The sequence below is a fragment of the Petaurus breviceps genome, unplaced genomic scaffold, assembly GCF_028583685.1.
Source record: "Petaurus breviceps papuanus isolate PSGF00001 unplaced genomic scaffold, PetGlider_PUasm1.0 37, whole genome shotgun sequence".
NCBI lineage: Eukaryota > Metazoa > Chordata > Mammalia > Diprotodontia > Petauridae > Petaurus > Petaurus breviceps.
Window position 1 is genome coordinate 72859441 of NW_027186296.1, and position 22462 is coordinate 72881902.

The 22462-nt window shown below is 38.0% G+C and overlaps 1 protein-coding gene across 5 annotated transcripts in view; it reads right to left on the reverse strand.

The window, feature by feature from the left end:
* Window positions 1–22462, reverse strand: part of ADAMTSL3 (ADAMTS like 3) — a 567766-nt gene that overhangs the window by 176784 nt on the left and 368520 nt on the right. For all 5 annotated transcript variants that reach the window (XM_069098697.1, XM_069098694.1, XM_069098696.1 and 2 more), the window contains exons 10-12: window positions 9293–9404; window positions 1541–1679; window positions 235–285 (exon numbers count right to left, since the gene is read on the reverse strand). In XM_069098697.1, coding sequence (XP_068954798.1) covers window positions 235–285; window positions 1541–1679; window positions 9293–9404 — 302 coding nt within the window. The remainder of the gene's footprint in view (window positions 1–234; window positions 286–1540; window positions 1680–9292; window positions 9405–22462) is intronic.

Genomic DNA, 22462 nt, shown 5'->3' on the forward strand with positions numbered 1-22462 from the left:
ATCTGCACAAAGAAAGTGTGTTTTTATAAATGTCCAATGAATTGAATCAGTATCAGTGTCTGATTATTAGTGAAGATATGTTTAAGCTACAAGAGAACATTTGAATGAGTGGCAAACCTGATCCTAACAAACCACCTATATTAGATACTGGCCATGTTTTGTTCAGTGTCCAACAAGCTAGTCATGTTTAATGAAAATAAGCAAAAAATAAAATTAATAGTAATCAGAACTCACCGAGGAAGAGGCTGAAAGTGATCATAGGGCATTATCTCTTTAAATCCATCACTATGAATAATAAAATTAGCAAAATGTTATTTTATCTTTTAGACAACTGATATATTTGACATCATGACATTTTCAGGTATCATGAACCTCCCAAGAGAAGCCCCCTTTTTCCAATGACAGCTCAATGTGACATGCTCCTATTTCCCAAGTGTTCTGCCAACTTCATCTCTTTAATCTTCTGTGGTTTTCTCTTGCTTTTTTCTCCATTTCAGAAACATCCCTGACACAAACCACCATCTAACCTCATTTCTAATATGAGAATGTATTTCACAGAACCCCTTACTAGTTAGATGGTGAAAAATACAAATTATCCTCCATGACCAAAAGGTGGTGTGTTTGGCCTCTGGCAGGGGAAATGGGTTCTCTTCTAGACAAAATTTTAGTCACATCATGTGCCTGCTACCATTGGTTACTCTAGTAAAATGCACAAGCATTATAGCACACTTTCCTATTAATTGGGTCTTTAGTTCAGGTATTTGTGCTCGGTAAAGGTCACGGTTAATGGTGATGTCCAACTGGGATTAAAGGAAATGGACAGTTTAGCTATAGGAAATGAAATCCACCGAGAATGTTTCCTTTTCCACTTGCCTATAACTCTCTCTCCGCCAGCTGGCATATTTATGTGAGGTTCTGGGACTTGATATTGTGATGTTATTTTAAGATACTGTAATGTTGCCAGGAAACCACTTCAAGCAGTCCAAAAGTAAGCTGGTTCTAAATTGTGCAACATTATAGTTTCTGCAGGGCTTCTCTACACTCCAGCATTAACACTTGGTAGTTCTTTGCACAAATTTACAATTCATACCACATTTAATATGATTACTTTTCAAGCCATGACATGCTAATAAGTGACCCACTTTCATAGTCTGTGAATGGCAGAAGGATAAATTAAGTTGGAAACTTGGGAGGAAGAAATCCTTGATACCATATATGGCACCTCACAGAACAGAGGCATCTGGCCAGGTTTAGTGTGTTCATGAGTTTTAATAGTTACATCAAAAGTAGATGCAGACCATGATTAGGAAATGAGGAGGTTATGCTGACCTGCCATGTAGACAGTTTGCTAAGTTCCCTTACTGAAGGCTAAGGAGATAGACCTAGACTGCAAATGAAACAATGCCAACTATCAGCATTTCCTCTTCCAAAGGCAAGAATCAAGAAGGAAGCTGGTTCAAGGGTAAATGAATAATTGGTATCAGCTAACACTGGTTTATTTGTTCTTCAACAAGTAACAATGCAAGCAATACACACAAACCTTGAAGGGCAAGGATCCATGCTACATTCCTTCAGTTTTGGCTTTGGTTTTGTGTTCTCGGGGTAGTAGTGACAATAATGGTCAGGAACGACCCGCTTCAGGCGAACATCCACACATTCAGCAGAGTTGAGTTGATATCCTAAGAAGGAAAAAATATATTAAAATGGTATCATTTTTGTAGATGTGGAGCTAAAAGGGATCTCAGAAGTCATCTTTGCTGGGGGTGGTTTTAGTTGTCAAAAAAGTTCCTTTATACTCCCCTTCCCAGTGCCATTCTTCTACCCAGACTCTGTAAATAACAATTAAAATAGTTTATATTTTTCTATGGCAATTTAAGGTTTGCAAAGTGCTTTACAAAGATAATCTCATTAAGGGGGGGGGGGAGGGAGCAGAGTCAGGATGACCTGGGATCCAATCCAGGCTCAGATACTTAGCACCACACCCAGAAATAACTGGAGTGTAACCTTGAGCAAGTTACTTAACCCCAATTGCTTTAAAAAAACAAACAAAAAAAACCCAAACAAAGATAATCTCATTTAAGCCCCAAACCAACTCTAAGAGGAAGCTACCAGCAGTGTTAGCATCTTATTCATTTGTTTTTAAACAGATGGGGATATGGAGGTTGAGAGGTTAAGTGAATTCTCTACATTTTCAGTCTTTGAGTATTGGAGGTAGATTTGAACCCAGTGTCTTTCAAGTAGAATATTCTATCCATTATGGCCATGCTGCCTTTCATTCTCATCATTTTATCTCACAAGTCTGTAACTGAAAAATTATAATGGAGTGACCAACTGGGAATATAAATAGATTGGCAGTAAACTATTGGAGATTCAGTATCCTAAAAAGAGGAAACAATAGGCAAACCAACTCATTATACAATCTTTGAGAAAAGCAAACACCTGGAAGGTATAACCCAAACAGATGAGGAGATAAAATAAAGAAAAAGAAGAAAAGTTGTACTTTCATTTCTGGGAAAGTTTGGCTCAGTTTGCCTCCAACTACACAAGTGCTATGTTGCTAAACATTTTTTCAAAGTAATTTTTCATGAACATCATCAGTTATTCAGCCCCTTTTCTTCCAAAAAGGCCCCAAACCCAAACATATCTAATTGGTCTAAAATTCTATTTAAAGGATTGATTACTGAGAGTGAATTTGATTTTATAAACCAATGGGCTGCTTTCTTGGCAAAGAGAGGAAAGGGATTCATGAGCAATGGCTTGGATGTAAGCTGAGTGGAGAAGGATGCACTGGTATGCATTATAAAAAACAAGGTAGAAACCACAAGAATGAAAATCCAAATGGAGTCAATAAAATATGACTGTAGTACTAGTGCCAGTATCTACTGAAAGGACTAAAATATCAGATATCGATGGCAACCTCTGCCCATTTCCTTGGCTCATCAAGAGCATCCCCACATTGATTTTTGGATGGCAATAATAAAATTGAGTTAAATGGTTCTGGCACCTCAGAGGCAAATAAGCTAACTTTCTCAATCATCCAAGGAACCCAGAAAAAATGTCATTTATATAAATCATGTAAACTAGAGAACAAGAACAATTACACTTGATTTAAAAAAAATCAAACAACAAAGCAGTATATGAGTTTATGGACTTTCAGGAACAAAAGTACCTTTGTTCTAAAGGGAAATACAAATAAGAAAATGAGAAAGTGAGCATGCATATGTTTATGATTTGACATGGATGCTGGAGGAAAGAAATTCTCTTTTCTCTTTCTCTTTAATTGTAAAGAGCTTTAGGAGTTAAATAGCTAATGTATTTATGTTTACATTTATATGTATATATATATGTATATATATATATATATATATATATATAATCTATTTGTTGGCCTTCCCATTTGGAGGTAAATATAAAGCTAAAGCAAGAATTGAAGAATAATGGAAAGAACACTGTATTTGGGAGTCAGAAGACCTGCTCTAAGACCCAGGTCTAGCATCTACTAGCTGTACAGAGAGGGGCCGCTAATGCAGTCTTCCAAAACCAGAGCTTCTTCATCTATAAAATGGGGACAATCCCACTTAAGCTAGACACTTTAACAGACTGTTGTGAAGACAGCAGTCAGAGGCAGTATAACATAGTAGCTTGCGTGCTGGACCTGGGGTCAGATATTCCTGTTTTGTATTCTAGATTGCTATTTTATTATTAGCTTCTGACAGTAGTCAAGTCACTATCTCACTGACCCTCAGTCTTCTTTCTTATGAAACAGGGTTAGTAAGAGTACCTATCTGACTGGACTGTTATAAGGATCAAATGAGACAAGGTCAGTCAATCAAGCATTTAATAAGCACCTACTCTATGCTGGGCATGGGGGAGGGGATAAAAGACAATATCTACTCTCAAGGAACTCACAATACAATAAGAGGTTTTTATAAAACTTTAAGCACTATATGAATGTGATAACTATTATGATGAAATACAAAGCAATATATAGATATAAGCTGTTATATTATAGCATTAAAATCTTGCTACCATACAAATATGGCAGGGATTAAAGATAACAACCCTTCTATCAAAAAAGGAAAAATGAATGTTCCCTTAGCTGTACAGAGAGTAGCCCACTATTCCATTCTACTAACATAACAATCTCAACTTTTAGCAATCTGCCTTCTGCATTCTTCTTCTGCATCAAGAGGCCTAGGGGATGCTCATGTGCCTTTCTGAGATTTCAGTAATGTTTGCTGACTTTTTATTACTTACAAGTAAATTTAGGAACTGTTATCTTTGGAATCAAACTGATAATAATTAGCCAAATCCTACTTCTAAGTGCAGCTCTCAAACATGAAAGTTACTGTTGGTTTATTGTATCTTACCTGGCATAGGTCCTGCCATATAATAATTAAGTGCTTTAAAAATGCTTCTTGGGTGGCTAGGTGGCACAGTGAATAGAGCACCGGCCCTGGAGTCAGGAGGTCCTGAGTTCAAATTCGGCCTCAGACACTTAACAGAAAAACTAGCCGTGTGACCTTGGGCAAGTCATTTAACCCCAATTGCCTTTCAAAAAAAGGCAAAAATAAAAATGCTTCTTGATTGACTGATTGACCTAACAGGGTCTTAGGGCATATGCATGCAATGAATGGGAAGAAAAGTTTTCCTGCTAAAAAAGAATAATAAATATACATACACACATTCCACAGTAAGGCAGTGTAGCATGATACATCTGTAACCAGATCGTTCCTAGGTTCAAATACTAACCCCTGCCCCTTAGTTATATGACCTTGGATAAATTATCTCATCTTTCTAGGCCTTAATTCCCTCAACTATAAAAGTAAGAGACTATACTTGTTGATACCTAAAGTCTAGTCCAGCTCTAAAGTCAAGTGATTCCTTTGTCTTCAAAGGATGTGATCATCCCCTTTGCTTAACTTCAACCGATCATGGTACACTTGGAAGGTTTATGCTGAAGTTCTGTTATATGCAAAGCTTTCACATGCAAATCTATAGGTACGATTAATTTATGCAAACAATCCCTTTATGGCAGGCCAGTGAGTCACACCCAAGTACATCTGGTAACTTGTCCTGGGCGCAGAAGAGAATGCCAGAAGCCCGGACCTGAGGGGATTAGGTCAGTTACGCATCTGCTAACTATGTATGTATCAGCATTTACGAGAAAGCATAAAGTTCTGAGTATTAATTTCAGGGAAGAGATTTGGCCCAAAGAATTTCTGAATCACATAACTAGCAGGGAACCTGTGGATTCATCTGATCCAGCCTCCAAGCAGCATGCTGTCTACACCAGTGCAGACAGAGGTCTATATTTTAAGGACTTCCCCTCACAGCATGCTTGAGAGTCTATAGCTTAAAACAAACAAAAAAAACTAAAGGTAATTTTTTGCCCCACAAACAAGTATTCACACCATAAGTCATTATACTTGTATCCTCAGAGCCTAGCACACAGTAGGGCCTCAATCAATGTTTATTGATTGGTTGAGCATGTATTTATAACTAATTAGAAGTCATCTTATCCAACCTCCTCATTCTAGATATGAGGTAACAGGCCTTGCCAAGCCTCCCACAGGCTAGCAGCAGAGATGCGATTCAAACCCAGGACCTTGGATTCCAAATCCAGTGCTGTGCTGCCATATCAGCAAGTGATTCTCAGACTCAAGAAGAGAGAAAAAATGGAGGAGGATGTTTCCTATGTAGGCTAGAATAACATCAACAAAAACAACTGAATTTATATTGCCTTTATAAGGCGTTTTTGCAAGATCTCATTTGATTCTCACAATAACCCTGTGAGACAAGTACTATTCTCTCCATTTTACAGATGAGGAAACTGAGACTGATGGGTTAAATGACTTGCCCAGGGTCACCCAGCTAATAAGGCAAGATTCAAACCTGGATGCTTCTGATTCCAACTAAAAGTCATACACCATAGAACCAGAATTTTAAAACTGCAATGGTCCTTAGCATCATTTGGCCCACCCCTTTTAACTGAGGGAATTGAGGCCCAAAGAGAAAGTCATTTGCCTAGTATCTCATGTAGTTGAGTCTGTTGCAGGGTCAAGTCCAGAACCCAGGTTTCCTGAATTAGTCCAAAGCTAGCAAGCCACATTGCAAATAGTTGACAAAAAGGACCTACTAACTGCAAAAATGCATTGTGGAGTAGTAAATGAAGCCCTGGAACAGATCCTGGACAAGCCTCTCATCCCTTTGTACCCCCAAGCTACTTTTAAACTATAGAACAGGCTTTGATCTGCCTTGATAGTGAGAGTTTCTTCACTGAAATTTCTCTACACCAGTAAACTCACAGTTCCAGTCTGGGGGATCCAGGAGAAGGAGCTCAGGTACAACTATATTAGTTACACCTCCCCAGGGTGTCTGCACTTTGAAAGGAGATACTTGACAAGGGCCAAGTCTTAACCTAAGGTAATTTAAGGCCAACAATGAAATGTTAGACACTATACCTGTGTGGGAGAGGGTTGTTTTCTAATAAAACGCCTATAGTAGTCAGCTTTTGGCAACTGAAAGAATACTGAGAGGCCTCTAGGTGGTGGGTCTGGAATCAGGAAGACCTGAGTTCAATTCTATCTTAGATGCTCACTAGCTATATGATCCTGGGTGACCTCCCTCAGCCTCAGTTTCCTCATCTACAAAATGGAGATAAAAATAATTTTAAAAATAATAAAAAAAAAACTACCTCCCAGGGTTATTGTATCAAATGAGATCACCTATATACAGCACTTTCCTAACTTCAAAGCTCTACATTCAATACTTGTTATTATAGTCTCATACTTAAAGTATCATTTGATAATAAAAATAATAGCAGCTTAAATTTATATAGAGCTTTACCATGTGCCAGGCACTACACTAAGTATTTTATAATTATTACCTCATTTGACCCTCACAATGACTCTGGGAGGTAAGTGCTATGATCCTCATTCTATAGGTAAGGAAACTGAAGCAAGCAGAGATTAAGAGATTTGCCCAGGGTCAAGCAGCTAATAAGTGTCTGAGCCAGATTCAAACTCAGATCTTCCTGAATCCAGACCCATCTATCCATGGTACCACATAGCTGCTCCAGGATCTAACTTCAAAGTTCATTGATATCACAAATAAGCTTAGTGGACATAAGTACTTCCACGAGAAAGGTATAAGCCAGGTGCTAGCTTCATGCCCCACTGCTGTCACTAAGTCCCCTCTCTGATTTGATTTGAAGAAATGAAGATTCAGCATGCCATCAGTAGATAAACACTCAGCAACTGACCTTGACCAAGCATGGATGGACTACATGTGTGTGTGTAGGGCAGAGGGGAGCTAATGGATTTTAAATTAAGGTAGACAAAGTGAGCTGGAATCTCGATCTCCCTTTGTTTCCCCCCTCCCCACCCTCCCCCCATGCACACATCCATCTTATATCCAGTAAGCAGAGGAAGATCAAAATTGAGGAGGGCAGGATTCTTCTGGAGTAAGAGGCTGGACTCAAAGATATTCCACATTCCCTCTAGCTGTCTATCTGCACAGATACCACTTCCCTTTCTTCGATCAAGGATTGCTAAATAAGCCTGCATCAAGGAGCTTCTTCCCTCCCTCCTCACCACCCTACCAAGGGAAAAAAAAAGACTGATGCCTAAATCTACCTGTAAGACAGATCTAAAACAGTCTTAAGGAAAGGCAGAAGTAGTCATCTAGACAATTCAAATAAAAATGCTTCCCTAAAGAAATATTCTAAGAATGAAGTCATGGTCCCCCTTTTGAAATTAGATTCATGCTATTTCTCTTGCTTTTAAATTGCATTTTAAAATGAATATTCTTTTATTTGAACTGTCCCAGTTATTGATTGTTTCACTCTTCTTTAATCCTTTGCTTATGAAGACAGGTCTTTTTGGTTCAAGAGAAATACATTTCACTGAACCTGAAGAGTATAAACTCACTAGTTGGTTGAAAAAAACTTATAAGGTATAGCATGGACCATCACTTTACAGCACATAAGGTTAACTCAAGAGCCTTGGAAAATTTATTTTAAGGCACCTCCGAGAAAAGGGGATGGTGAATATATTCTCCACATAATATGGGTGGTGACTATTACACCATGGGCAGTCTTAATGGAATAAAATCTAAAAGGAGATCCAAGAGCTTATTAGACAGGCCCCAAAGCAAGAATTTGGAGGGCTTAGCTGGAAATTATAGTAATTTAATTTAAAATGCCAGACAGAGAAATATGAAGAAGAGGGTAGGGGGAGTGGAGAGTGATGGAAATGCTTTAAAGATGAAGTTTAAATCTCTTCAAAAGGCAGATAAATGAAAGCTACCTTTTAATAAGCACAAACATGGAGGCAGCATGGTCTGGTAGAAAGAGCACTGGCCTTGACAAGACCTGGGTTTGAATATGACCTCCAACACAATCCATATAAGCACGGACAAGTCACTAAAATTTTGTCAGGCTCACTTTCCTCATATGTAAAAATGGGGATCAAATTACTCATGAAGATCAAATGAGATAAATTATCTAAAGCATTCTATAACTATGTAGTATTTTATCAATGTTGCCTACTATTTTTTAATCAGAAGGATTTGTCCAAGGAGGCAACATGGCCTATCTGAGAAAACCCTGGGGGAAGGTGGGGAGGGTTTTAGGACATCTGGAACTTTGCCTAACTCATTCATTAACTTCTTAGCCTAGAGAAGGCCTCTTATTTTCTCTGCTTTTCTATGGGGAATGTGGAGATATGAACGTGCCTTACTAAGATGTCATAGAGTAAAAAATAATCACAAGGATCCCAAGCTCTCAATAAGAAATGTTCTTTGTGAATCTAAGCTTTAATTTCTTTCAGAAGTTAAAAAAAAAATCCGTAGTGCAGAGTAATGAGCACTACAGCCATTTACTTTACTGAGGAAGAAATGATACAATTACAAATTAGGAATTTTGGCATCCTGGTCTTAGAGTCAGAAGGCCTGGGCAGCTAATACCACTGCTAACTACTAGTTCCGTGACTTTTCATGGATCACCCGACCTCTGTGAGCCTTCATCTTCTCAAATAGAAATGTATATCACCTACCTCACACAGTTGTTTGAAAGCTCAAAAGAATCAATCACCATGAGGGTAGCTCATATTGCTTTAAAGGTACCTCAGGTAAGTTGTATTAATTTCTAATTATATTGATTTTTATTAAATTTGTATTTATCATATTTGTGTTCATTTCATTGCATTAATTTTTAATTCCTCATTTCAGACATGCAAACTGGCCATTTCTAATTCACAGGTGAATGTTCTCATTAACAGCCTCTGCTCACCTCCTCCGCATGTTACAGTGCAGGGAAAGAAGTCAGTTTGTCTCCACTGATGACTGATAGGTTGGTAGAAGAAGAACTGGACCACGCTGTCTCTGGAGGTGGTGTACCTGGTCTAAAGAAATGTTCGTTACAACACATTTGCATGCTTATATCAATACTCTCCCAATCTTTCTATATATGTGACATGTGTCAACACTATAAGGGAACCATATGCTCATAGATAAGAAATTATAGTACACAGAAACAAACAACGCAATGAGCAATCATTAATCATGAATTGTCATTTTCAAGGTATTATCAGCTCAGGAATACTTAAGACAATATGACTTTCATGTGACATTTACAGAATTTCCAGGTCATCAGGAGTGATTCTAATGGGAAAATAAAAGTGCTATACAAATGTAGACAATTCCTCAACCATATTAATTAACTACCATCTGAGAGATAATATTTTTTTACAAACTATAATTTCTGGATAATTCAGTCCTAATTCTCTGCTTTAGGTTAAATTTTCTGGGTAATTTAGAAGAAACATCAGTTGTGGTAACAAAGTATCCAGATCAACCATATTCATTCATTGAACAAATTAAGAGGATAACTGCTGACCTTACATTTCAATGTCAAGATGAATCATTTCTATTCCATTTCACTGCAAATTATTATTTACTATCTGCTATATTCAAGCATAAGGGACATTAAGTGTTTACAGGAACATATACATTTAATTAAACACATTAAACCATCTATTATGTATGAAGGGCTGAGTGTTGGTGAGATGAAACAGACATGGTCCCCACCCTCAAGGAGTTTATAATCCAGGAGGGAAGATATGACATATATATATATAAATAGTTATTCAAATCTGAATGTGGTAACAAGCTTGATAAGTGTGCATGGGGGTGGCGCCAATTGTGAGCATTTGCCAGTCTCTATTTTTGGCCAGTCTTTATTCAGTCTCTCTTTTTTAAATCCCATATTATTCAGCATATGGGGCTGCAACTGGATTATTTATGTATATTCTACCTCCTCTCCCTTAATATTCCAACCCCATGCCCAGAATTCATATTCCCTCCATACTTTAGACAAAAAACAAAGAAAAATATTTTCCCTGAAAAATTCCTAAATGTTCTCCAAATCTTACATTTTTAAAATTTGGAAATATTAATCATTACCCAAACATTTCTCTAAGAAATAACTGCTTATATTTATCAGAGTCATAGTTCAATTGAGGAAGCTTCTCTGTTGATTGCTGTGAGGTGGGCAGCACTGCATCCTCTACACCTGATCACATGTCCTACATCCCTCTCCTCTTTCTTCCTCTGGTCTGTGGCAGTAGCACTATTGCCCCCAAATGTAATCTCAATTCAGAGGAGGGATTGGAGATGGGATCCGAGATTACAAATAATTACCTGGTTCCTTTATTATTCACTGTTTCTGTACTACATTCCCCCAGAATGGAAGTTCCAAACCTTCTTTTCTCTTCTAAAGTCACTCGTACTCCCATTTTCAACACTTCCCTCTTAACAGAGCACCACGTCTTATATTTCACTAAAAATTTTGAGGTCCCTTATAGCAAGCTCCATCTCTTCCCCAATTTCAGACTTCAAATCACTCCTAGAATCAAGGGGAGAGAATTTTGCTCTAATCTTTTACTCAGCCATTTTGGCTCCACCCCCATTTTGCTCTAATCTTGAAGGATGAAGTCAACACCAAACCCTTTACACATACTTTTGATCCTATGCCATCCTGCTGCTTCTAAGAAACCTCCTTGTTTGATTACCCCTCTTCTCCCACCAATTTTCCATCTCTCTTTATCCATAGGTTCCTTCTCTCCTGCCTTCAAACAAGACCAATATTCCACATCCATTAAAAATCCTTCAGTTGAATCTACCATTACCTCTAGTTGTTATCCTATATCTCTTTTTTTCTCCATCTCACTTTTGACCTTGGCACCCCATCATTCTAGACATCATCTCGTCTCTGAATTTTCATGACACTCTTATTGTGCTTTTCTTTTCAGTTACTGAACCAATCTTTAGTTTCCTTTAAAGTATTATCACGCATGTCCCACCCCCTTTCTACAGATTACTTCTAGTGTTCTGTCCTGGGCCCTCTTCTTCTCTATACATTTTCTCTCAGTGAATTTATCAGCTCCTATGAATTAAATTCTAATCACTGTTCACATGATTCTTCAGTTCTCTTCTCTCTGTGGAATTCCAGTCCCACACTTCTCATCGCCCCACCTAGAGATCCCATAGACATCTAAAAGTCAATATATCCAAAACAGAACTTAAGACCCTTGATGTACTCTCATCTTCAATCAATTGCCAATTTTTTCTAGTCTACTTTTATATCTCCCTTGTCTTCCCCCTTTTCTTTGTTCATACCACAAAGAAACTAGTCCATATTCTTACCATTCCCTTTAGCCACCTAACTAGAGTCCCTCTATCTGGTATTTTCCCTCTAATCAATCCTCCAAACAGCTATCAAATTGATAACCTAAAGCATGTCTGGCAATATCACTGCAACTCAAGATTCACTGATTCCCTATTACTTCTGGAATAAAAAGACAAACTCCTGTGTTTACTTAAAACTCTTCACAATTAGGTGACAATCTATCTTTCCAGGCTAATTGCATTGGTGTATGTGGGGGGGGGGGGTAGAGGGGGATGGAACCTTTTACAAAGGACCCCTGATTATACTTTAAATGCAGTCATCAAATATGTAATTAAAAAAAAACACTCCACAGCTCCCAGGTTAAGAACTCTTGCTTTTAGCCAAACTTGCTGTTCCTCATATATAAGTTGCCCAGTTCTGAGTGTTTGCACAGACTATTCCCCATGCCTCTCATTCTCTTTCTCCTCACTTACAAACTCCTAGGCTTAGCTGATGTTTAATAAATGCTTACTGATTTGATCGGTTTTCTTCCCTGAAGGAATGTTCTATATGGTAGTTGAAAGGAGTAATCTTCAGACATGAAATTTAAAAGAATTAAAAAAATTAAAGGTAATAACAGATGACTCAATATGGGTTTTTCCTATGAAGAAAAAAAGCAATTGAGATGGATATGATCTGTAGGAAATTTCCTGAAATATAAATAAAACTGAGTGCTTTAAAGAAGTGATTTCAAACTGATATAGAAAGGTGGCCACTAAACCTTACATAGTATAATGGCAAGCACAGAAGTAGTTCACACCTTGTTTCAGTCATTGAATTAGCACCTTGTTTCAGTCTGTTTTGAACTCTAGAACTTCTGAACTCCTGGGAAGGAGCTAATGATTATATAAGGAGAGCCCCAGGGCTAGAGACAGCAAGAACTGAGAAAAGGATTCCTGTGGTGGCAGAGTCAAGAAGGAGAAAACTTGTGGTATCCTGGCACTCTGTCTGCTCTGTCTGTGTTGATGTCTGCTTATGACACTTTGTACAGGAGCCCTGGGACCTTACTGAAAGCCCTGAAAGAGGATTTTCTGATTGTATGTTTACAGAAGTCCTGGAGGAGGGTTTTGGAGGTCCTGGGACTTTACTGATGATTTGTGCTGACTTCATGAACCTTGTTTGTGGGTCTGTGTTGATTTCTATGTTGATGATTTCTGTTGAGTTCTCAAACCTTGTTGGTGGGTCTGAGTTAATTTCACAGGCAGATAGTGAATTGATGATGGTGCCAGTAAGGTGTGTGAATATTATTGTGGCTCTGTTAAGCTTTGTCTTCCCAGAAACAGGAACTGTGAAGGACTTGAGGTGGACTGGACACTGTGAGTTTCAATATGGAACAGGAAAGGGACAAAGAACTGAACAAGGAGCTGGACAAGGAACTGGGAGCTGCCTGCCTTTGAATCTAGGTGACAGTTGGAGCTGGGACCATGGAAGAGGAGCCATGGAAAGTGAGAGTCAGCCTCAAGTCAAGCTGAAAGAAGGCTTTACTTGGATACTGTATACTAACTGAGAATATTATGATTTACTGTGAGCTAGGGGTAGATGACCTATGTATTTTCCACTAACCCTTAAGAGGTTACTGAGTAATGACTGATGACTGAGTAGTGACTGATGATTGAATAGTGACTGATGACTGAATAGTGACTGATTTGTAACTTAGTGTGCCCCATGAGTGGAGAACTTTGACCATTATATTTTGTGACCCTTAAGGAGGTAAGCCTCCTTAAGGATGATTGAATGTTTGAGTTACTAAATGACTGTACTTTGTTGAAAACTATTGTGACCACTTTGGTGAAAACTATGTGGCCATTTTAATGATAAGCTGTTGTAAATACTATATTGTGATTTTCTGTGATAAGCTGTAATATTGTGAGTGCTGTACCTTGATTCTCTGTGAATGCTCTGCTTTTATTTATTATGGAATAGAGTGTTCACTATACTGTGTAATCAGAACCTTAAAAGCTGTTCACAGTAGCATTTTTCTGGAAAGAATTCTGCTTTCTTTTGAATTTTTGAGCAGAATTCTGCATTCTGCTTGTGCATGGCGTTACACATAAAGATCCTTGAAGCTTGCATATTGACTCAGAAAATTCCATGTTAACACCATCTATGTTCTATTGTATTTTTATTTATTTTGTCAAATGTTTACCAATTATATTTTAATCTGATTCTACTGTACTGAAACCCCACAAGCTGGTGACTGATATCTCTGCTTTATAGTACATAAGCCAAATATAAAAAATTCTGGATTTCAGGGAATCAGAGACAGTGAGGATCCTCATTGACTTTGAGTTGAGTAACTGCAGGAGGTTAAGGGGTCCTACCATGATGGCTGTTTTCATGCTGAGCTAATGTATTACCTGCCCCTCCTATTCTTCTGATTCAGAGTCAACACAAGCTGAGCCAAAAATCATCTCCCTGTCCTATTTTTTCCTAGCTCAGTAAGATTCAGGGACTCCACCCAATCCACCTTAATCTCTCCAGTCAATAGTCCATATCCTCCACCATCCTATTCCATTTAATTTTCTGGACCCACTCCTCCCTCAATTCTGTCTTGAATAAAGTCTGCTCTAACTTAGATTTTATCCTTCACCTTGCATCTTTTTTATATCACCAGAAACTTGGCTATTGCTCTGGACCTTACAATCTGAATCAATAACATCTGGGTTCCTTCTGACAGGATCATATGTCCCCACATGAGCAGAAATGGCTAATAGTCACCACCTTTGATAAGACACTGGACATTCTTCATCACATCCTGGATATCTGCCCCCAGGAAGATGGGAGACATTGTCAGTGATGGGTAGACTAAAAACAGCTCTTCATTAGGCAATCACCAGCTATCACTGCTCTCTTCTCTTTTAGACCCTTATTGAATGATCTTTTATGATACCCCTTATGGATTCACACCATCTTCCTTGGAACATAAGCATTTACTTTTTCCTCATGAGGGCCTGCTCCCCTTCCCTGTAGGAGCAATGTCCTCTCCCTTAGCTCCCTTTATCCATTGTCCTCTTCATTGTCTTCTTCAATATCCTCCAAGGCTAGGTTTCTCTTCTACCTTGCCAGATAACTGCTCTTCCTTTTCTTTAGTTGAAGCTCTTTCTCACTTGCTTTCCATACTCAACTCTCTGCCATTTTCATGACTGCTTTGAACGTTCTAAGCAAGTAAAACTGCTGTGACCAATAGTTAGTTGACTGTTAACATTTGCTTCCCTGAGTGCTTCTGAGTCAGACTTTGTGAACTGCTCATCAAAGGCAGATGAACAGTGGGCGGAGCCAAGATGGATGCATAGAAGCAGGAAAACTCCCTGCACTCCCCCCATAACCACCTCAAATATCGATAAAATATGACTCTAAACAAACTTTAGGGCTATAGAACCCACAAAGTGACAGAGAGAAGCAAATCTCCTGCTGAAGACAGCCCGGCAGCCATACAGGAAGGCTTCATTGCAGCACTGGGAGGTGAGCCCAGCCCAGCGAAAGCCTGAGGTTTTAACCTCAGGGCGGCCCTGACCAGCCATGGCTAGAGGGATGTTGGGAGACTAGACGACCAGCAGCTATGGCGGTTTCCAGAATTATCAACCCATAAATGCCAAAGACAAAGTGAGAGGTTGGTGTAGACTTTGAGAACAGGGAGTCCGGGAGTGTGGTGCAGGCTCTGCCCCCAGAAAGAGAAGCAGCTGAGGCACAGCAGCTGTAGCCCTCCAGCTGCTTCAGAGCTCCTGGCCTACAAATTGTAGGGGGACCAAGCAACCATTCTGAGGGGTAATCACTCTTGCTATAACCTGCTTGGATCTGGACTGCTGTCTAGGGTTGAGATCCCAGGGTGCGCAAAACCCCAGCAATTTGGGACAAAGCTCTCCTCTCCAGAAGCAGGGTTCTACTGTGGCAAAAAGCTCAAAAGTCAAGTAATTGAGTGAAAACATGAGAAAGCAAAGGAAGCAAAGCAAGCACAACAATCCAACTTTGGATTTCTTTTTTGGAAACAAAAAGGATTAAAGCTTGGAACAGGAGGAAGACAACAAAGTCTGAATTCCTGCACCAAAAGCTTGCAAGAAAAATACAAGGGGTAGCCAGGTGGCGCAGTGAGTAAGAGCGCCGGCCCCGGTGTCGGGAGACCCAGGATCAGTTCCGGCCTCAGATACTTGGTACCCACACAAAATAACTGGCCATGTAACTTCAAGCAAGTTACTTAACCCTAATTGCTTTTAAAAAAATACAAACTGGTTACAGGCCATAGAAGAGCTTAAGAAGGATTTTGAAAACCAAATAAGAGAAGTGGAGGAAAAACTGGGAAGAGAAATGAGAATGATGCAAGAAAATCAGGAAAAGAGAGTCAAAAACCTGACTGAAGAAAATAACACCTTAAAAAATAGACTAACTCAAATGGCAAAAGAGGCTCAAAAAGGCAATGAGGAGAAGAATGCCTTAAAAAGCCGAATTTGCCTGATGGAAAAAGAAGCTCAAAAGCTCACTGAAGGGAATAATTCCTTCAGAATTGGATTAGAGCAAATGGAAGCTAGTGACTTTATGAGAAATTAAGATACTATTAAACAGATTCAAACAAATGAAAAAAATAGAAGGCAATGTGAAATATCTCATTGGAAAAAACACTGACCTGGAAAATAGATCCAGGAGAGAGAATTTAAAAATTATTGGACTACCTGAAAGCCATGATCAAAAAAAGAACCTATAAATCATCCTTCAAGAAATTCTCAAGGAAAATTGCCCTGATGTTTTAGAACCAGAGGGCAAAATAGAAGTTGAAAGAATCCACCAATCACCTCCTGAAAAAGAAAACTCCTAGAAATATTATAACCAGGTTCTAGAGTTCCCAGATCAAGGAGAAAATGGTACAAGCAGCCAGGGAGAAACAATTTGAATATTGTGGAAACACAATCAGGATACCACAAGACCTGGAAGCTTCTACACTAAGGGATCAAAGGGCTTGGAATATGATATTCTGGAGGTCAAAGGAGCTGGGATTAAAACCAAGAATCACCTACCCAGCAAAACTGAGTATCATGTTTCAGGGGAAAATATGATCATTCAATGGAATAGAAGACTTTCAAACATTCTTGATGAAAAAAGCAAAGTTGAACAGAAAATCTGACATTCAGATACAAGAAGCAAGAGAAGTATGAAGGTAAACCAGGAAAAGAAATCATAAGTAACTTATCAAAGTTAAACTATTTACATTCCTACATGGAAAAATGATAATTGTAACTTATGAAACTTTTCTCAGAATAGTTGAATGGAATATAAATATGTGTGTATATATATATGTATACATATATATATGTCTATATAGCAGGGTATATGGGCATATGAATACATATGTGAGTGTGTGTATATATGTGTACAGGTGTATATATATATATAGAGAGAGAGAGAGACAGAGAGCACAGGACCAGTTGAATAGGAAGGGATGATACTTAAAAGGTGAAATTGAGAGATGAGAGAGGAATATAATGAGAGGAGATGGGGAGAGACAGAATAAGGTAAAATTATCTCATAGAGAAGAGGTAAGTGAAAACAGTTACAATGGAGGGGAAGAACAGGAAGGCAAAAGGGAAGGGGTCAACCTTATTCTCATTGAATTTGGCTTAGGGAGGGAATGACATAGTCACTAAATAGTGCTTCTTACCCTATAGGAGAGTAGGGTTGAAGGGGATGAGAGGGGGTATGATGGAGAAGAGGGCAGGTTGGGGGAGAGGGAAGTTAGAAGCACACACTTTTGAAAAGGGACAGGGTCAAAGTAGCGAAAAGAACAAGTGGGGGGCAGGATAGGATGGAGGGAAATATAGTCAGTCTTTCACAATATATCCACCGTGGAAATGTTTTGCATAGCTACACACGTACAACCTATATTGAATTGCCTATCTTTCCAGTAAGGGTAAGTGATAAGGCAGGAAGGGAAAGAATCTGGAATTCAAAGTTTTAAAATCAAATGTTTAAAACATATATATATATATATATATATATACATATATATATATATATATATGTTTACATGCAACTGGGAAATAAGACATACAGGCAGTGGGGTATAGAGATCCATCTTGCCCTACTGGAAAGTCGTAGGGGGGATGGGGGAGGATATAGGAGAGAGCAGATTGGGGGACAGGGTATACAGTGGGATTGCTGTTTTGGGGTGATGGGTAGGGGAAAGAGGGGGAGAAAATTTATAACTCAAAATCTTGTGGAAATGAATGACATAAACTAAAAATAAACATACAATTTAATTTTTAAAAAAGGCAGATGAACATTTTAGCCATATATTTCAGCAAGAAAGCTGACAATAAACTATAAAAATGTAAATAAGTTTCTGCTCAAAGTCCAATGCAAATGGAAAGTGGGGACAACTGATATACATGAGGGATTATCTAGGTGGTATAATCACTAGCCCTCCTCTTCTCTGGTGGTCTCTATCAATCTCACACCTTCCTACTTCTTGGCTGATCCTAGTCTTACAGTAAAGTGAAAATTAGCAGAGGCAGTCATTTATCCTTGTGGAGATAAGAAACTAGTAGCTGAAGATTGTATTTACTCAAAAGGCAACCTAGTACAATGAAAGGAACACTGAATGTGAAGTCAAAGTACCTGTGTTTGAATTCTGGCTCTGTCTGTGACCTTGGAAAAAACTTCTAACATCACTAGGTTTAAATTTCTTTATCTACAGATGAGAAAGTTGGGTTAGATGATCTCTAAGGGCCCTTTTAAATCTGGGAATCGAAGGCTTGGGGCTGATAGTAATCAAAGTAAAAAGGTTTTGTAGCTAGATAGAAATTTGAAAACAGCTCTTCTAGGCCCTGTAACATGATGAAAATAAGGGAAACTGTGCCTTTCAGTTGAAATTTAAGATATTATTTTATTCTAAATTCAGAACATTAGACTTTATTTTAGCTTCTCTACGGAGTTTTCATGACTCATGAAGTCACAACTGAATTCCTACCAATACGGTGCTCTGCTCTACAGCAAAACTATCTAGCCAAGTAGTCAAATGAGGCTTGAGAAAGGAAAGTTAGAGTTAATTTGAGGAGAGGTTTCATATGCTCTAAGTTAGTATTTCTGTGCAAGTTGATCACTAAACTACATTTTTTCCAATCAGCAAAATGTTAATATTAAATTCTACCATGTGGAAGTAATTTTCCAATGCAAATGATTCTGAGGGGTTAATAAAAGTTTTTTGATTTGCAAATACTGCCCAATGAAGCATAAAATTCCAAATGTTATTAGGGTGAACAAATACACTGTTGCAGATAAATGTCCTTTCCGTGCCTTCTTCATCATTAGTACAAGGGGTTGCCCAACCAACACCCTGTAGTTTCCAAACATTGCAAGCAATGATGGAGACTTCTGTTTGCCTTATCTGTAAGTTTCTTTATCTGTAAGGAGGAGAAAATAATAGCACCTACCTCCCAGAGTTTTTGTAATGATAAAATGAGTTAATATTTGTAAAGTTCTTTCCAAATCTTAAAGCACTATATAAACACTAGTTGTTATTCATTTTATCATTATTATTATTTTTACATATAGAACCTCATACCGATTTTCTTTCCAGACAAAATGTCTTCACTGGGTGGCATCTGTCAATAACTGAAAATGCATGCTGGCAAAGAGTGCTTAAATTACAGAAACCATCAAACTGGTTGGCTAACAGACAATCTTTGTACAAGTATTTCTTTTGTATTCAAGAATGCAAAGATATAATGAAGTTAAATGTTTAAGAAAAGAAAGAATCAATACAGCAGTATATTTTGCAAGTACTTTCAGATGCATAAACTCTGTGGTAACAATAATTCCAAGTAATTTTTTTTAGTTGAAGTACTACAATAAGGGTAAAAGAGACACATTTTAGAGAGATGAATTGTAAGACTCTAAAACACAGTAAAGAGAAGATAATTTTTAGAGGGATAACTTATAAGACACAACGCCCTACAGGAAAATGGAAGTAGGAAAGCATTTGCTCTGTAGACTAACAATTCAAATACCACAATAAACCTGGGGAAAAACTGGGATAGAATGAATGAATTATCACTGGATAGTAAAATGTTGGCCATCCCATGAAAGTGGGATGCTTTCCAAAAGATGAAAAAAGTTGTAGAACATTTAAAATGAATAAAAAATGCCCACTGTGAAGGAGTTTGGGGCAATTAAGTTGGCACAGTGGATAAAGTGCTGGACTTGGTCAGGAAGACTTATTTTCCTGATTTCAAATCTGGCCTCAGACACTTACAGAGGTGTGACACTGAATAAATCATTTAACCTATTTCTCCTCAACTTCCTCATCTGTAAAATGAGTTGGTAAAGGAAATGTCAAATCAGGGGTCATGAAAAGTTGGACAGCTCAACAACAAAAAGTGTGAAGGAGGGGGTGGCTAGGTGGCATAGAGAATAGAGCATGGGGCCCTAGAGTCAGGAGGACCTGAGTTCAAATCCGGCCTCAGACACTTAACACTTATTAGCTGTGTGACCTTGGGCAAGTCACTTAACCCCAACTGCCCTGCCTTCCCCCCCTCCAAAAAAAAAAGCAAAAAAAAAGGGGGTGAAGGAGTGGCATTGAGATAGTAATAGTAATAAAACAGTGAGGGGTGAACTATTGATATTCTCTCACATCATTTACTGAAAAACAAAGCTATTTAAGAAGCAGTGTTAGTTGAAGATCCTCAAATATACAAGAAAAAACAAAATACTTGATAAGAATGTCTTCTGCAAACATCAACTACCCATTCCTTTGGCACTTTCTTCATATGAGCCAGAAAGCACAGACACTAGAAATGGAGGTGGAGAGTACTGCCACTGTGCTCTCCATATTACAAAATAAATTGCATTCTGAGTACTGGTGTTGGAAAGCACTTTCAAAAAGTGGCAGAAAAAGAAACTCATTAGCTACTTGATCCAGGAAAGCAGGCTGGTATTCTATCAATCAAATCGCAAATGTGACACTGAGAAAGGATTTGTGTACAGCAAAACTTTGGACTCCTGTTACTTCTCACCTGCTTTTAGTTCTCCCATCTACTGTACTGTATTCTGCAAAATGTGTATACGGAGAAATTTACCAAATCTGTAAATGAACACATGCACAAAAGGGTAGAGAAGCTCATCTCAAGTTTTCAGTTTCCATAATCCTCATAAAGATGGCAAAAACAAAGCATCAGAAGAAGCAGAAACTGCTGACAGAAAACAAAATTCATCTAATTTATATGGCAAAAGTTGGGAGTTTTATGCATGAGTTTTATTCCTCCCACATTCTTTTTTTCTCTTTAATTCCTTTTATAAAGTGACTTTTTCTGTATTTGCTTGACACTGTGAAGTGCAGGAAACTTGATGATTTTGTTTTGCTCTTAAGCTGATGGTGTCTCTGTTCTCAGATTTGTGCCTGCTTTTCATTAACTGGCAAAGGCTAAGGAATAATGGATTCCATAAAGTTCAACAGCTTAAAGCTCCATTTGTAACAAAAATTAAAATTCATCCAAAATCAAATCCAATTAGTAAATTCACAATAATCAAGTGAATAAATGATAAGAATAGGAGCTGGATTGTGATTTCAGTGCAACAGGGTAGTAGTTTCAAACTCAAAAGGAAAGGATCCCTGTGGGCCCTCACATTCACTTAGAAAACCACAAATTAAAATTATCTCGATTATACTGTACTTTTATTTCTTTTGTTAAACATTTCTCAATTACATTTTAATCTGTTTTGAATTCTGCTTGTCACGTGGCCAAGCTGCAAGTTTGATTCTTTTGGGTAGGGTGCTCTCAGTGAGGAAGTTCTATCAGTGCTGGGAGGGTATATGTTTTATAACTTTTAGTCCTGAGGAGTTGCCTAGAGTACAGAGGTTAAATGAGGGTTATAAAGTCATATATATATGTCAGAAATAGAACTTGCATCTAAGTCGTCTTGGCTCCTAGACCAGTCCTTTGTTTACTATGCCATGTTGCTTTTCTGAATAAATTTTTAATAAATGTTACTGTCTTACACACAGTCCCACTCTGTTAGCACAGAGTAGACTACTTGTGACCCTGAGTTCTTGAAATCTATGACAGTACAATACAAGGAAGAAAGAGGAAGAGGACAGGACATAGAAAAAGGAAGAGGAAGAAGAAACAGAGAAAGGAGAAAGAGAAGAAGGAGGAGAAGAAAATGATTACAATGCCAATGACAAGAACGATAACAACTCCAACACTTTTCTCCATCACTATCCACTGACTTGGAACTCCGACATCACAATCGTAATGATCTATATGATGAAGTAGAAAAGCAGGAGAGGAGAATGTGAGATCCAACTATTTCAGACCATTCCCAAAGTACTTATAAATGGAAGTGGAAGGAGGAGAACAAATATATTTCAAATGAAATTAATCTAGCTTCTAGGATATATATAGTGAACTACCAACATCACTGATGACAGTAAAAGTACTAAATTTGGTATCAAACACCTAAGTTAGTGTTTAATACATTATATGAATACATGGAATAAAACTCTGGGAAATGAAGTCAGAAAAGAAGACAGAACCAACCATGGAGAGAAGATGATAAAATTTTTATTTAGATGATAAAAATGCAAGGACAATAAGGTATCAATGTTAAAAATATTTAAAAGAAGAGATTCCAAAATAATTTTTATGATCACAGTTAACATATTATCCCCCTAAGAAGACAAAAGAAGATATAAGAAACTAGCAATGACATGATTTCTATCAACTTCATAAAATCTTTATGAAAATGACC